The sequence below is a fragment of the Rattus norvegicus genome, chromosome 3, assembly GCF_021556685.1.
Source record: "Rattus norvegicus strain SHRSP/BbbUtx chromosome 3, alternate assembly SHRSP_T2T, whole genome shotgun sequence".
NCBI classification, from domain to species: domain Eukaryota; kingdom Metazoa; phylum Chordata; class Mammalia; order Rodentia; family Muridae; genus Rattus; species Rattus norvegicus.
The window spans coordinates 5854952-5870294 of NC_141536.1; the positions used below are offsets into that span (position 1 = coordinate 5854952).

The window sequence follows — 15343 nt, forward strand, 5'->3', positions numbered from 1 at the left end:
TCAAGATGGGGATACTCAAAGACAAGCATCAGACTGATTACAGAGACACCATTGAAGGAGTTGGAGGAAGACTGAAGGAGCTGAAGGAGCCTTATATGGCATCAATGGGAAGGGAGGCCCTTGGTTCTGTGAAGGCCTGATGCCCCAGTGTAGAGGAATGCTAGAGCAGTGAGGCAGGAGTTGGTGGGTGGGTAGGGGAGTACCCTCATAGAAGCAGGGTAAGTGGGGATGGGGTAGAGGGTTTGCAGAGAAGAAAAGGGATAATATTTGAAATGTAAATAAATAAAATATCCAATTTTTTTAAAAGTGACATAGGACTTAAAGCATAGTCTTCTTATCTATCCTTGTACTTCCTGTAGGTTCCTACTAGTAGGAACAATATTCTAGTACTTCACTTTACATCACCTAGTCCAGTCATCCATCCTGGGGAAATCCCATGTTTCTTTCCTCCATCAGGATAAAGTCTGTGACTTATTTCCTGCTTACTGCTCTCACAGGCTTAGCAAGCCCTCCCTTTCCAAGGTGCTCTAAGTCACAAGCATGCTGCAAATGCCATTATTCCAATAGATGCTTAGCAAGCCCTCCAGCACACGGAACCAGCAATTATCTAGGGTGCCCAGCACTCCTAGATCCACTGATGCATAATCTCCTCCCTTCATGTTTTGGATAAAAGGCCTGGACCCTAGCAGAGCTTGTCAGAGAAGCTGAGCACAGTAGTGGCTGTAGTTCTGTAGTGTGCAGATACATTCCTCTGCAATCAGGTTAGAGACACAGCCTGTGGCTTTCAGCCACTGCCTGGAATCTTGCGTTGTTCCGTTCTGCCCTTGGTGCTGCTCTTGGTGCTCTCTGCCCCCTTGTACCTCAGGTCTATGTGGAAATTAAAGTAGCTACTTCCCTTGGACAATAAGCTGAGTCTAAGGATATAATAGGAGCTTGGTGACACTTGGTTTAGAGAGTTTGCATGGGGTTAAGCTGCTCACCAGTTCCTCTGACCTGGGTCAAACTGCAACTTTAGACTAACTCTGTGTCTTCCCTAGGATCAGTCTGCAGATTGGCAGTTCAGAAACAACATCACCATAATGAATAAGGATAAAGGTAAAGATCACCTTCATGAAGGAGCAAAACGATTGGAAGGGGGAGATGTCCTACACCTTCCTACTTAAATATCTGCATTTACTTTTGTTACAGAACTAAGTGCAGCAACACCTTGGTTTAGACATATTCAGGATCTTAGTAGTCGTGTGTGGGTCCTTCAAGACAATATTCTTACTGCAGTCCCAAGGAAAGAGCAAACGGTTCCAGGTGAGTAACCCTGGCCTTTTATAGCAGCCCCTCTGGCTAACATTGTAGGTGTGTCCTCGGCCTTTCATTTCACTGAACGTGTTTTAATTGGCCTTATCTGAAGAAGAGTATTGCATGTTTAGAACAGAGAGTAGTCATAGTCTTGGATGAGTCAAGGAAAAGAGAGGTAGGTGACCCTAGGAGGAGTGGAGGGCTAGGTTAATGAAATGGTGGAAGATTTTTTTTTTCTGTGAAGCTTCAAAGAGTTAAATAAAGAGAACAGTCTATGAGATGGATTTTTGAATCCATGAGAAGTCTTCTCTCATGGAAAGAGTTATGCAAATGAGATGTTTGTCTAAGCCAACTGGTGTGTGATGGGGTGCTAGGAAGGTTAGTTCCAGCCTCTATTTTGTTGTGCTGAATTTGGAGATGATGCTTTGGAAGCATGAACTGAACTCTGCTCTCTGCCTTGCATTCACAGTCACTATCACCTTACTCCCATGCCAATATCTGGACACTCTTGAGAAGAACAAGGGGGATCCCATGTACCTGGGAGTGAAGAAACCTCAAAGTTGTCTGTCCTGCACAAAGAATGGGGAGCAGCCTGTACTACAACTTCGGGTGAGTTTAGAAAAGAAGGAGCTGCTCTCTCCTGGCCAGAGGAAAGGACCCCACCTTTTCACAAAGCACTCACTTAGCAGAAACTCTGAGTTTCAAATCTTTTAAAAGGCAATTACCAGATTATCCTTATCCTGATTTAAGGGTGCATAAATTACCAAAGAATAAGGAAAAATGTAGGGGTATTTTGAAACCAGCTTTCCAAAATAACATTTTCTTTTATTTTACAAAAGTTTTGTCAAGGAAGATTTTTAGAGTTACTCTGGAGTGTCTGTGTGTGTACACATGTGTGGGCTTGGGTCTATGTGTGCATGTGTGTGTGTAAATCAGATTGACACTGAATGTCTGTGTGTGTACACATGTGTGGGCTTGGGTCTATGTGTGCATGTGTGTGTGTAAATCAGATTGACACTGAATGTCTGTGTGTACACATGTGTGGGCTTGGGTCTATGTGTGCATGTGTGTGTGTAAATCAGATTGACACTGAATGCCTTCCTTCATCTCGCTCCATATCATTTTTAAGATAGGATCTCTCACCAAATCTGGAGCTCACCAGCTAAGCGAGGCTGGCCGGCCAAGGTTAAAAGACAAGGGTATTTCAATTGTCACAGAGTGGAAGACAAAATTTCTAGACAAAATTTCACTGATAATTTTTTGTGAAAAAATATATAAATCTCTGCAATGGGCATCTTAGTGACTCTCCATTATTAAAAAAAATATTATAATGATGCAATTTAAACTAGACCTCTGGGCACCATAATGATTGATTATCTTGACCCTTTCGATTAATAGACAGATGCTCAGTTTTATGACTAAACAAAAAATAATGAATTTCTTTTTAAATTTTATAGTCATATTTATGTTTTAAAAAAACTTAATGTACATTTAACCCAGTTTAGTGGCAAGTTCTTTAGCCTTTGCCTTTTCCAGCTTGGCAATGGGAGCCACAGACTTAGGACCCAGGACGTTGCCTCCCCAGTGGTAGCAGATCTCATCATATCTGTCATTATAATTGGTCCTAATAGCTTCCACCAGCCTATCCAGAACACCCCTGTCTTCCAAGTTAACCTCTGTGAAGGCAACAATGGTTCATGTCTTCCTGTGGACCAGGCACTGCAGCCTGACCTTTCCCTTGATGGTGCAGAACGGCACCCCCATCTTTCGATACAGGACAGGTAGGAAAACCACCAGCCCAATGGGGTCTACATCATGGGCAATGACTATCAGCTGAGCCTTCTTGTTCACCACCAAGGTGGTGACTGTATTGGCCCCTGCTCGGAGGTCAGGTGGTCTCTTAGTTTGGACGTCCCCTTTGCCCTAAGCTTTTTTCTCAGCATGGCCTGGTAGGTAGCCTTTGCTTCTTCTCTTGCTTTGCCTGCACTTACGGGCAAACTCACCATGATGATAATGGACTAAGCCACTGGAACTATAAACCAAGCCCAATAAAATTGGAGGCAAGAATGTGAGTGAAGAGCAGGAATACTGCTGACAGGGAGGAGCCTATAACACATGAAAGGATATCCCCTGACAGTAAATATGTCCACAGTGCTAAAGAAATTTTGCAAAGTCAATTGTATTTATGCTATTATGTAAAATTCATTGAACATCTTTAATCCCAGCAACTGGGAGACAGAAGCAGGCATATCTCTGAGTTCGAAGCTATTCTGGTCTATAAAGTAGAGGGGGGAAAGGGGAAGGGGAGAGGGAGAAACAGCTGGATATGGTGGCACTTGCCTCTGATCTTAGCATTGAGGCTACCCAGAGAAAATTTGTCTCAAAACATTGAAAATGCAAACAAAATTGAAATTTTGTGTCCTAATGTTTCTGCTACACTCTTAACATGTATTTGGAGTATGTGATTCTCTAATAAGAAACAGAAGTCTCGGGGTTGGGGATTTAGCTCAGCGGTAGAGCGCTTGCCTAGCAAGCACAAGGCCCTGGGTTCGGTCCCCAGCTCCGGAAAAAAAAGAAGAAGAAAAAAAGAAAAAAAGAAAAAAAAACAAGAAACAGAAGTCTCCAGACTGCTTTAAAAGGTGGAAACTGATGTTAAAAACAAGTGAAGAGTTCCTGTGATAACATTTCTTCCCGGGATCTCTTTCTCACCCACCAGGAAGGGAACATACTGGATATGTACCACCAGAAGGAACCTGTAAAAGCCTCTCTCTTCTATCACAAGAAGAGTGGTACAACCTCTACATTCGAGTCTGCAGCCTTCCCTGGTTGGTTCATTGCTGTCTGCTCCAAAGGGAGCTGCCCACTCGTTTTGACCCAAGAACTTGGGAAAACCTTCATCACTGATTTTGAGATGACTGTAGTACATTAAGGTCAGTCTTGTAATGGGTGCTGCTTCCCAAGCAGAGCCTTGCCTTCGTTTCCACCATTCTAGCTTTCAAAGCCCTTCTTACATGAGCACTGTTCTCCTGATCCATCCTTTAATGGGAGGGGGATTTTCATGTCAACCTACAAGTTAGACTCATGGGGGAAGCAAAAAAGTTCATTTGAGAAAAAACCTCCATTATATTAGCTTATCAGCAAGTCTAAATGATCTAAATGCTGCTATTTTCTTGATTAGTGATTGATATAGGAGGGCCCAGATAACTGTAGCTGGTGCTACAACTGGGTGGGTGGTCCCAGGGCTATAAGAAGGGCAAGTGGGCAAACCACATACATAAATCAGTACTCTTTTGTGGTCTCTGGAGTTCTTGCACTGACTTCCCTCAGTGATGAACTGTTACCTGATACCGGGAAGCATAAATTATTAAAACATTTCCTTGCCGAGTTGTTTTTTGGTAAATGTTTCATCATAACAACAAAGAAGCAGACACACATAACCAAAAAAGCAGATTAAGAGGTAATGTGCAGTAAAGCTTAATCCTAGAATACAAAGAAAGAATCTGTTCCTAGTCTTTTGACGCAAGGTGAATTGGTGTCCTCCCACACATTCATGCAATGATCTAAATGCTTGTGTAGGCTGTTGGGGAAATGGTAGTGGTATACTAGGCTTCTTTGTCGTGGTCATGTAGTTAAATCATAACAGCATTACAAGGAAGAGACCCTAGCTACATACTTCCTGGTATTATATAAGCTAATATATAAATGGTGACCATCTGTGTTCACACTTCTGGGTTTTAGATTGCTCTGCAGCACTCTCTGAAGATCTCTCGGATTCTAACAAGCAACCAAACACACCCCCAACAAAATACAAGACTGAAAAGAAAGCTGAGCCCTCCCTGGGCTTTTTTCCCTTGGCAGGTGGATCAGATGCAGAACTTCTTACCATGTTTTCATCCAAAGCATTTACTGATGGTTTTTACAAGAAGAAAACGTTTTTAATTAAAATCATTTATCTCACTTGCATTATTGAATAAAATAGCCATATTATTTTTGCATTTATAGTTTGTAAAGCAAGCTCACATGCTCTCTCTCTCTCTCTCTCTCTCTCTCTCTCTCTCTCTCTCTGTGTGTGTGTGTGTGTGTGTGTGTGTGTGTGTGTGTGTGTGTGTTTGTGTGCTTGTGCATGTGAAGCCCAGAAGTTGACGTCAGGTATCTTCCTTAATTACCCTCTACCTTGTATATTGAGACAGAGTCATCCATTTGGGCTCAGAAATTGCCAACGCAGTTAGTGTAGCTAGCCAGCTTGCTCATGGAGAACTCTATCTCTAGCTTCAGAGGAATGGAATTACAAATGGGACACGTGCTGGTTAAGGTTGTTTTGTTTTGTTTTGTTTTTGTTAACTAGACATGAGCAGGGGTCATCTGAGGAGAGGGGAACTTCTGTTGTGGAGCATTTTCTTGATTGATGACTAATGTGGGAGGGTCCAATCCATAATTGGCAAAGCCCTCCCTGTACTGGTAATTTGTATAAGAAAGCAGGCTAAGAAATGAACAAACCACTCAGACTGGCCTCAAATTTGCAATCATCCTGATTTTGTCTCTTGAGTAGCTATAAATATAGCTTTGTACTGCTTTGCTAGAGCACTTTAATACACAGTCTTATTGTGTAGCCTCCTTACACCTGGACATCCTTGTGTAGTCTGGTCTGGCCAAAACCTCAAAATCTTTGTGCTTTATTATTCAGAGTGATAAGGTCACAGGCACGAAGAGCCACGTCCAGTTATGTTTGGTCTTTTCAATAATACCTGTTGTCACAATGATCACACATAACCTAAAGGAAGGTGTTTCCAATAAAGTGAATATAAACAGCTAGAAAATAGTTCTGATAATAAAATCATAGATGTGAACCGAACAGCTACTCTCAATGTCATTAAGATAAATTTTAACAGGGATGGAGACATTTTTAGTTTCCTTTTAAAACATTAGTGCTGAGATGTATATCATATACTGGAAACTCATAAAAATCTAATAAAGCTAAATAAATGATCATGGAGATAACATCCACACTGCCAACATTCTTAAAACATACAATACTTAAGTCAAGGTGTTTTTGCTACTAACTCTAATGAAGAAAATCTTAGGGAATAATTTGAAGTTCAGAAAGGCACACTCTTAATAATTAAGCTAGGAACATTTTATGGTTAGGGGACAAGAACAATGGAAGCACTGGCTGGCGTGACTCTCACTGAGGCTGGACTATGATGACTAATTTCTTATGCCCACTTTTGCTATCAGTAAGCTTTCTGATGTGACTTAATAAGAACTGCTGATGAGTAGAGATGCATTTTGAGGATTTAAAGTAGATATGACTGACTTTTATATAAAAATTTAGATTTTGATTCTATTAAGATTCTTATAAGATTACTTTTAAAGATAGATCCTTTCTTTGTAACCAAAAATTGCCGCCTGCAGTAAGAGGGACTGGCTGAGAAAATTATCTTGCTTGCTTACAGTTTTTAAATCTATAACAACTTGCTTAGCTATGAATGTACATGGGTTCTTGGGAATAATTTGTTTTATTTACCTGTACTATGTAATGTTATTTCTTGTAACAATATTTGGGAACATACTGTTTTTTCGTACTTATTCACTAGAAGAAAACTAAAATGTAAACACATTGTAATTTTATACTGCTTGAAAGACTTTGCTGGGATATATAAGCCATAGGAGAAAGAATAAAGTTGTTTGAACACTGTTCCTTCCAGAAAGAAAGAAAGAAAGAAAGAAAGAAAGAAAGAAAGAAAGAAAGGAAGGAAGGAAGGAAGGAAGGAAGGAAGGAAGGAAATGAACAAGCCAGCAAGCATTCCTCCAACAGTCTCTGCCTCAGTTTCTGCCTCCAGGTTTTGACCTGCTTGATTCTGGCCTTGACTTCTGTGGTGTCTGAATGAGAATGCCTTCATATATTGGCAAACTTAGTCCCTAATTGGTGAACTATTTAGAAGGATTGGGATGTGTGGCCTTATTGAAGGAAGTGTATTGCTTTGAGATTTCAAATGTCTATACCATGTCCAGTATTGCTCTTTCTTTCTGCTGCCTGAGGATCAGGATATAAAGCTCTCAGCAATTGCTCCAGGGCCATGCGTGTCTGCTCCCCACCATGAAAACAATGTACTAACCCTATAAAACTGTAAAAAAGGACCCAGTTAAATGCTTTTCTTTGTAAATGCCAACTTAGAAATGGTGTCTCTTCAAGTAATAAAATGATAACCAGGGCAGTATCCCTCAAAAGTGGGCTGTGACTATAATGTGAAAACCTAATAAATCTTTTCCTCTCCAAATCGCTTTTGGCTATAATCTTTATAAAAGCAATAGAAAGCAAACTAACACAACTGCCCAGCCCTTACATGGGTACCAGGAATTTGCACTCCGGTTTTCATACTTGTGCAGCAACTACATTATCCTTCATTCCATCTCCTCGGCCCCAAGTCTCTTAGCTTTTAGAACTAGCAAGATTTCTAAAGAAGCTAGTATCTTCCAAAACCAGATCCTTCAAAGAGCAAATATGAGATGACTAAGAAACAGGATTTCATTAATAAAAATCACATTCTATATTTTGTATTCTATGTATGCATGCATAATGGACTTCAAATCTCCTGCCCTGCCCTGGTATGTGTTTCTGTGAGCCTCTTTGACTTTTTCTTTGAACTCATCAACCATAAACTGACTTCATTCTCTTGTATGGAGAGGATATTCATTTTTGAATGATTATCTTTTCCTATATCCTTTTAAAATTAAAATTTCTTTAAATGTTCTTGTCCAAAGGAATGACAGGGGCAAAAAAGGGAGCAAAGACTGAAGGAAGGGCCATCCGGGGACCGCCTCACCTAGGGATCTATCCAGTCTGCAGACACCAAACCCCACTGTTGCTGTTGCCAAGAGGACCTTGATGCCAGGAACCTGGTGTAGCTGTTCCCTAGGAGTCTCTGCGAGCCCCTGACCAATGCAGATGCAGATGCTTGGAGCCAACCATCAGACTAAGCTCTGGCACTCAGGTGGGCAGTTGGCAGAAGGACTGAAGGAGCAGAGGGGGATTACAATCCCATAGAAATAATGTTGGCTGGCTGGACCACCCAGTTGCTCCCAGGGACTAGACCACAAACCAAAGAGTGTACAAGAGGGATCCATGGCTCCAGCTACATATGTGGCAGAGAATGGCTTTGTCTGACATCATTGGGAGGGGAGGCCCTTGGACCTGTGGAGGTTTGATGCACCAGCATAGGGGGATGCTGGAGCAGTGGGGCAGTAGTGAGTGGGTGGGTGAGCACCTTCATACAAGCGAAGGGAGAGGTCAGTGTGGGATGGGGTTGTGGATGAGTAACATGGAAGAGGGATATTATTTGAGATATAAACAAATGGAATGGCTAATAAAATTTTTAAAAGAGAAAAAAAGAAATTTTAGTAATTCTTTGAGAATTTCCTGCAGTGTGTTTTGATTGTATTTACTCCATCCCCAAATTTCTCCCAGATCACCCCTCTTTCCCTACCTCCCAACTTTATGTCCTCTTTTTTTTATGGTGGAAAAAAGTATATATTTAGAATTAACCATCTGGATTCACTTTAGATGATCCCAGTCTTGTTGGCAACATCTAGAGCGTCATAATCAGGAGTCAAGTGGACATATACTGCCTTCTTCTCTCTGTCAGGCCACATCTATGTCATAGAGCTTCTTAATGGCCTGTTTTGATCTGGTGCTTGTTGGCCTTTCATCCACAATAAACACAAGCATGTTATTGTCCTCTATTTTCTTCATGGCCGACTCGGTGGTCAGTGAAAATTTGATGATAGCATAGGAGTCAAGCTTGTTTCTTCTGGGTGCACTCTTTCGAGGATATTTTGGCTGCCTCCGGAGCCGCAGGGTCTTGGGCCGCCAGAAAGTGGATGACGTTCAAACCTTCTTTTTGTGGCTGTGGACACCTTTCAGCACTGCCTTCTTAGCTTTCGAAGCCCTTGCTTTGGCTTCAGCTTTGAGAGGGGCCAGAGTTTCCTTCTTTGCTTTAGGCGCCATCTTGGCGAAAAGGGTTCCTCTTTTTTTATTAATCATTTTATTTGTTTCCATTTCAAATGATATCCCCCTTCCCAGTTACCCACACACACATAAGCCTCCCCATCCAACCCCCCTCCATCCTCTCCTTTGTCTTTTTCATCCACTCCCACCTCACCCCTCTAGGATTCCCCTATGCTGGGGTATCAAGCCTCCCTCCCCTTCCATTGATGTCAAATAAGGGCATCCTCTGCTACATATGTATCTAAAGTCCTGGGTCCCTCCATGTATACTCTTTGGTTGTTGGTTTAGTCCCTGGAAGCTCTGGGTGGTCCAGGTAGTTGATATTTTACTCCTTATGGGGTTGCAAATCCCCTTCAGTTCCTTCAGCTCTTCCACCTGCTCTTCTATTGGCGTCTCTGGGCCCAGTCCGATGGATGGCTGTAAGTTCATCTGTATTGGTCAGGTACTGGAAGAACCTCTCAGGGAACAGCCATACCAGGCTCCTGTCAACAAGCACTTGTTGGCATCAGCAAGAGTGTGGAAGTTTGGTGTCTGTAGATCACTAAGTGGGGCAGTCTCTGGATGGCCTTTCTTCCTGTCTCTGTTCCAATTTTTTCCGTCTTTCCTTTGGACAGGTACATTTCTGGGTTAAAAATTTTAAGATGTGTGGGTGGCCCCATCCCTCAACTGGGAGTCATATGTATCTACTGAAGGTGTTTTCTACAGATTCTCTCTTCCCTTTGTTCAGTATTTTGGATAGAGTCATAGCCATTGGCTCCTGGGAGCATCTGGCTTCCCTGGAGTCTGGAACTTACTAGTGGCTACCCCCAGTTCCCAATCCCCAACTGCTACAAGTTTTTATTCAATTTTCTGAATCTCCTGTCCCTACCAATATCTGTTCCTGCCTCCTCCCTTTTCCCACCCCCTCCTCTCTCGCCCAGGTCCCTCCCTACTTCCCTCTACCTCCTGGGGTTATTTCATTCCCCATTCTATGTAGAACTGAAGCATCTACACTTTAGCTTTCCTTTTTCAGAAGCTGCATATGGTGTGTGAGTTGTATCATGGGTATTCTGAGCTTTTGGGAATAAAATCCACTTATCAGTGAGTACATACCATGTGTGTTCTTTTGTATCTGGTTTACCTCACTAAGGATGATATTTTCTAGTTCCATCCATTTGCCTGTGAATTTCATGAAGTCATTATCTTTAATAGCTGAGTAATACTCCATTGTGTAAATGTACCATAATTTCTGTATCCATTCCTCTGTTGAGGGATATCTGGGTTCTTTCAAGCTTTTGGCTATTATAAATAAGACTGCTATAAACATAGTGGAGCATGTGTCCTTGTTATATATTGGAGCATCTTTTGGACATATGCCTAGTAGTGGTATAGTTGGGACTTCAGGTAGAGAACTATTTCCAATTTTCTGAGGAACCACCAGATTGATTTCCAAAGTGGTTTTACTGGCTTACAGTGCCACCAATAATGGAGGAGTGTTCTTCTTTCTCCACAACCTTGCCAGCATCTGCTGTCACCTGAGTTTTTAATCTTAGACATTATGATTGGTGTGAGGTGGAATCTCAGGGTCATTTTGATTTGCATTTCCCTGACGACTAAGGATGTTGAACATTTCTTTAAATATTTCTCAGCTATTCAAGATTCCTTACTTGAGAAGTCTTTGTTTGGCTCTGTACCCCATTTTTAATAGTGTTATTTGGTTCTCCGGAGTCTTCTTGAACTTCTTGAACTCCTTATATATTTTGGATATTAGCCCTCTATTAGAGGTAGGAGGTAAAGAATTTTTTTCCAATCTGTGGGTTAACATTTTGTCCTATTGACAGTGTCCATGGCCTTACAAAAGGGTTCAGTTTTATGAGGTACCATTTGTCAATTGTGGTCTTAAAGCATGAGACATTGGTGCTGTGTTCAGAAAATTTTCCCTTGTGCCGATGTGTTCAAGGTTCTTTCCCACTTTCTCTTCAATTAGATTCACTGTATCTGATTTTATGTGGAGGTCTTTGATCCACTTAGACTTGAGATTTGTACAAGGAGATAAGAATGAGTCATTTGCACTCTTCTACAAGTCAACTGCTAGTTGAACCAGCACCATTTGTTGAAACTGCTGTCTTTTTTCCACTGGATAGTTTTGATTTTTCAGTCAAAGATCAAGTGACCATAGGTGTGTGAGTTTATTTCTGGACCTTCAATTCTATTCCATTGATCTACATACCAGACCCAGTACCATGTGTTTTTTTTTTATCACTATTGTTCTTTAATACAGCTTGAGTTAAGGGATGGTGACTCCCCCAAAAGTTCTTTTATTGTTGAGAATGGTTTTTGCTATCCTGGGTTTTTTTGTTATTCCAGATGAACTTGTTTATCAGCTGTAGGAGTTCTTTGGTGGATTTTTTTTGGAGTCATTTATGTATACTATCATATCATCCACAAATAGTGATTTCTTGACTTCCTCCTTTCCAATTTGTATCCTTTTGATCTCCTTTTGTTGCCTAATTGCTCTGACAAGAACTTTGAGGACTATGTTGAATAGATATGGGAAGAGTGGACAGCCTTGTCTTGTCTCTGATTTTAGTGGTATTACTTCAAGCTTCTCTCCATTTAGTTTGATGTTGGCTATTTGTTTGCTGTATATTGTTTTAATTATGTTTAGGTATGGACCTTGAATTCTTGATCTCTCCAAAACTTTTAAGATGAAGGGGTATTGAATTTTGTCAGAGGTTTTTCAACATCTAATGAGATGATCATGTCTTTTTTCTTTGAGTTTATTTATATGGTGGATTACATTAATGGACTTCTGTGATTGAACCATCCCTGCATCCCTGGGATGAAGCCTACTTGATCATGATGTATGATCGTTTTGATGTGTTCTTGGATTTGGTTTGCTGAATCTTATTGAATCTTTTTTCACATCAATATTCATAACAGAAATTGGTCTGATGATGTTCTCTTTCTGTGTTGGATCCTTGTGTGGTTGAAGTATGAGCATAATTGTGGCTTTGTAGAAGGAATTGGATAGTGTTCCTTCTGTTTCTATTTTGTGAAATAGTTTGGAAAGTATTGGTATTAGGTCCTCTTTGAAGATCTGATAGAATTCTGCACTAAACTATCTGGCCCTGGGCTTTTTTTTTTTTTTTTTTTTTAGATTCTAATGACAATGACGGCTTCTATTTCCTTAGGGGTTATGTGACTTTTAGATAGTATATCTGATCCTGATGTAACTTTGGTACCTGATCTCTGTCTAGAAAATTGTCCATTTCATCCAGATTTCCCAGTTTTGTTGCATATAGGGTTTTGTTGTAGGATCTGATGATTTTTTGGATTTACTCGGTTTCTGTTGTTATGCCTCCCTTTTCGTTTCTGAATTTGTTAATTTGGACAATGTCCCTGTACCCTCTGGTTAGCCTGGCTAAGGGTTTATCTATCTTGTTGATTTTCTCAAAGAACCAGCTCCTGATTTTGTTGATTCTTTGTATAGTTCTCTTTGTTTCTACTTGGTTGGTTTCAGTCCTGAGTTTGATTATTTCTTGCCTTCTATTCCTCTTGTGTGGATTTGCTTCTTTTTGTTCCAGAGCTTTCAGATGTGCTGTTAAGCTTTCTATGTATGCTTTCTCTAATTCTCTATGAGGCACTCAGAGCTAGCACTGCTTTCATTGTTTCCAATAAGTTTGGGAATGTTGTGCCTTCATTTTCATTAAATTCTAAAAAGTTTTTAATTTCTTTCTTTATTTCTTCCCTAACCAAGTTATCACTGAGTAAAGAGTTGTTAAGCTGTTATATGTATATGAGCTTCATGTTGGTTTTGTCATTATTGAAGACCAGCCTTAGTCTGTGGTGACATGATAGGATGCATAAGATTATTTCAAACTTTTTAAATCTGTTGAGGCTTGTTTTGTGACCAATTATATGGTCAGTTTGGGAGAGGGTACCATGAGGGACTAAGAAAGTATATTCTTTTGTTTTAGGGTGAAATGTTCTGTAGTTATCTGTTAAATCCATTTGGTTCATAGCATCTGTTAGTTTCATTGTATCTCTTTTAGTTTATCTCTGTTTCCATGATCTGTCCATTGAGAGTGGAGTGTTGAAGTCTCCCACAATTATTGTATGAGGTTCAATCTGTGCTTTGAGCTTTAATAATGTTTCTTTTACAAATGTAGATGCCTTTGCATTTGGGAATATAGATATTCAGAATTGAGAGTTCATCTTGGTGGATTTTTTTCCCTATGAAGTGGCCTTCCCCACGTTTTTTGATAACTTTTGGTTGAAAGTCTATTTTATTGGATACTAGAATTGCTACTTCAGCTTGTTTCATGGGACCATTTGCTTGGAAAACTTCTTTTCAGTCTTTTACTTTGAGGTTGTGTCTGTCTTTGCCACTGAAATGCAATGCCAGTATGCAGCAAAATGCTGAACCCATTTTACGTATCCAATCTATGCCTTTTTATTAGAAAATTGAGTCCACTGATGTTGAGAGATTTTAAGGACCAATGATTGTTGCTTCCTGTTATTTTTGTTGTTAGAGGTGGAATTATGTTTTTATGGCTATCTCCTTTTGGGTTTGTTGTGAGAAGATTAATTTCCTGCTTTTTCATGGGTGTAGTTTCCCTCCTTATGTTGGAGTTTTCCTACTTTTATCCTCTGTAGGGCTGCATTAATGGAAAGATATTATTTAAATTTGGGTTTCTAATGGAATATTTTGTTTTCTCCATCTATGGTAATTGAGTGTTTGGCTGGCTACAGTAGCCTGAGCTGACATTTTTGTTCTCTTAGGATCTGTATTACACCTGCCCCAAATCTTCTGACTTTTAGAGTCTCTATTGAGAAATCTAGTATAATTCTGATAGGTCTGCCTTTATATGTTACATGACCTTTTTCCATTACAGCTTTTAATAGTCTTGCTTTGTTTGTGCATTTAGTGTTTTGATTATTATATGATGGGAGGAATTTCTTTTCTGGTCCAATCTCTAAGGTGTTCTGTAGGCTTCTTGTATGTTTGTGGGCATCTCTTTCTTTAGTTGAGGGAAGTTTTCTTCTATAATTTAGTTGAAGATGTTTACTGGCCCTTTGAGTTGAGCATCTTCACTTTCTTCTATACCTATTATTCTTAGGTTTGGTCATTTCACTGTATCATGGAGTTCTTGAATATTTTGAGTTAGGAACTTTTTGCTTTTGTGTGTGTGTTTTCTTTGACCATTGTGTTAAAATCTTCTATCTCTTGTATTCTGTTGGTGATGATTGCATCTATGACTCCGGATCTCTTTCTAGGTTTTCCATCTCCAGTGTTGTCTCCTTTTGTGCTTTCTTTAATGTTTCTATTTTCATTTTTATATCCTGGATGATTTTGTTCAATTCCTTCACCTGTTTGATTGTGCTTTCCAGTATTTCTTTAAGATCTTTTTGTTTCCTCTTTAAGGGCTTCTACGTGTTTACCTGTTTTCCCCTGTTTTTCTTTTTCTTTTTTTTTTTTTATTTTCAATAAATATATTTTTTTTATTTTTTTTTTATTAACTTGAGTATTTCTTATATACATTTCAAGTGTTATTCCCTTTCCCGGTTCCCGGACAAACATCACCCTCCCCCCTCCCCTTCCTTATGGGTGTTCTCCTCCCAAACCTCCCCCCATTGCCACCCTCCCCCCATAGACTAGTTCACTGGGGGTTCAGTCTTAGCAGGACCCAGGGCTTCCCCTTCCACTGGTGCTCTTACTAGGATATTCATTGCTACCTATGAGGTCAGAGTCCAGGGTCAGTCCATGTATAGTCTTTAGGTAGTGGCTTAGTCCCTGGAAGCTCTGGTTGCTTGACATTGTTGTACTTTTGGGGTCTCGAGCCCCTTCAAGCTCTTCCAGTTCTTTCTCTGATTCCTTCAACGGGGGACCTATTCTCAGTTCAGTGGTTTGCTGCTGGCATTCGCCTCTGTATTTGCTGTATTCTGGCTGTGTCTCTCAGGAGCGATCTACATCCGGCTCCTGTCGGTCTGCACTTCTTTGCTTCATCCATCTTGTCCAATTGGGTGGCTGTATATGTATGGGCCACCTGTGGGGCAGGCTCT

The 15343-nt window shown here is 40.4% G+C and overlaps 1 protein-coding gene and 1 pseudogene across 1 annotated transcript; one reads left to right on the forward strand and one right to left on the reverse strand.

Annotated features, from left to right (window-relative positions):
- Window positions 1-697: 697 nt before the first annotated feature.
- Il36a (interleukin 36, alpha) lies at window positions 698-5255 on the forward strand. Its single transcript, NM_001106554.2, is given in 6 exon segments — window positions 698-761; window positions 1038-1095; window positions 1189-1302; window positions 1763-1902; window positions 4010-4223; window positions 5032-5255. Coding segments are annotated over 4 exon segments (483 nt in total). The 5' UTR covers window positions 698-761; window positions 1038-1079; the 3' UTR covers window position 4223; window positions 5032-5255.
- A 3595-nt stretch (window positions 5256-8850) lies between these two features.
- On the reverse strand, window positions 8851-9298 carry LOC147995374 (large ribosomal subunit protein uL23 pseudogene; annotated as a pseudogene).
- Window positions 9299-15343: the final 6045 nt, after the last annotated feature.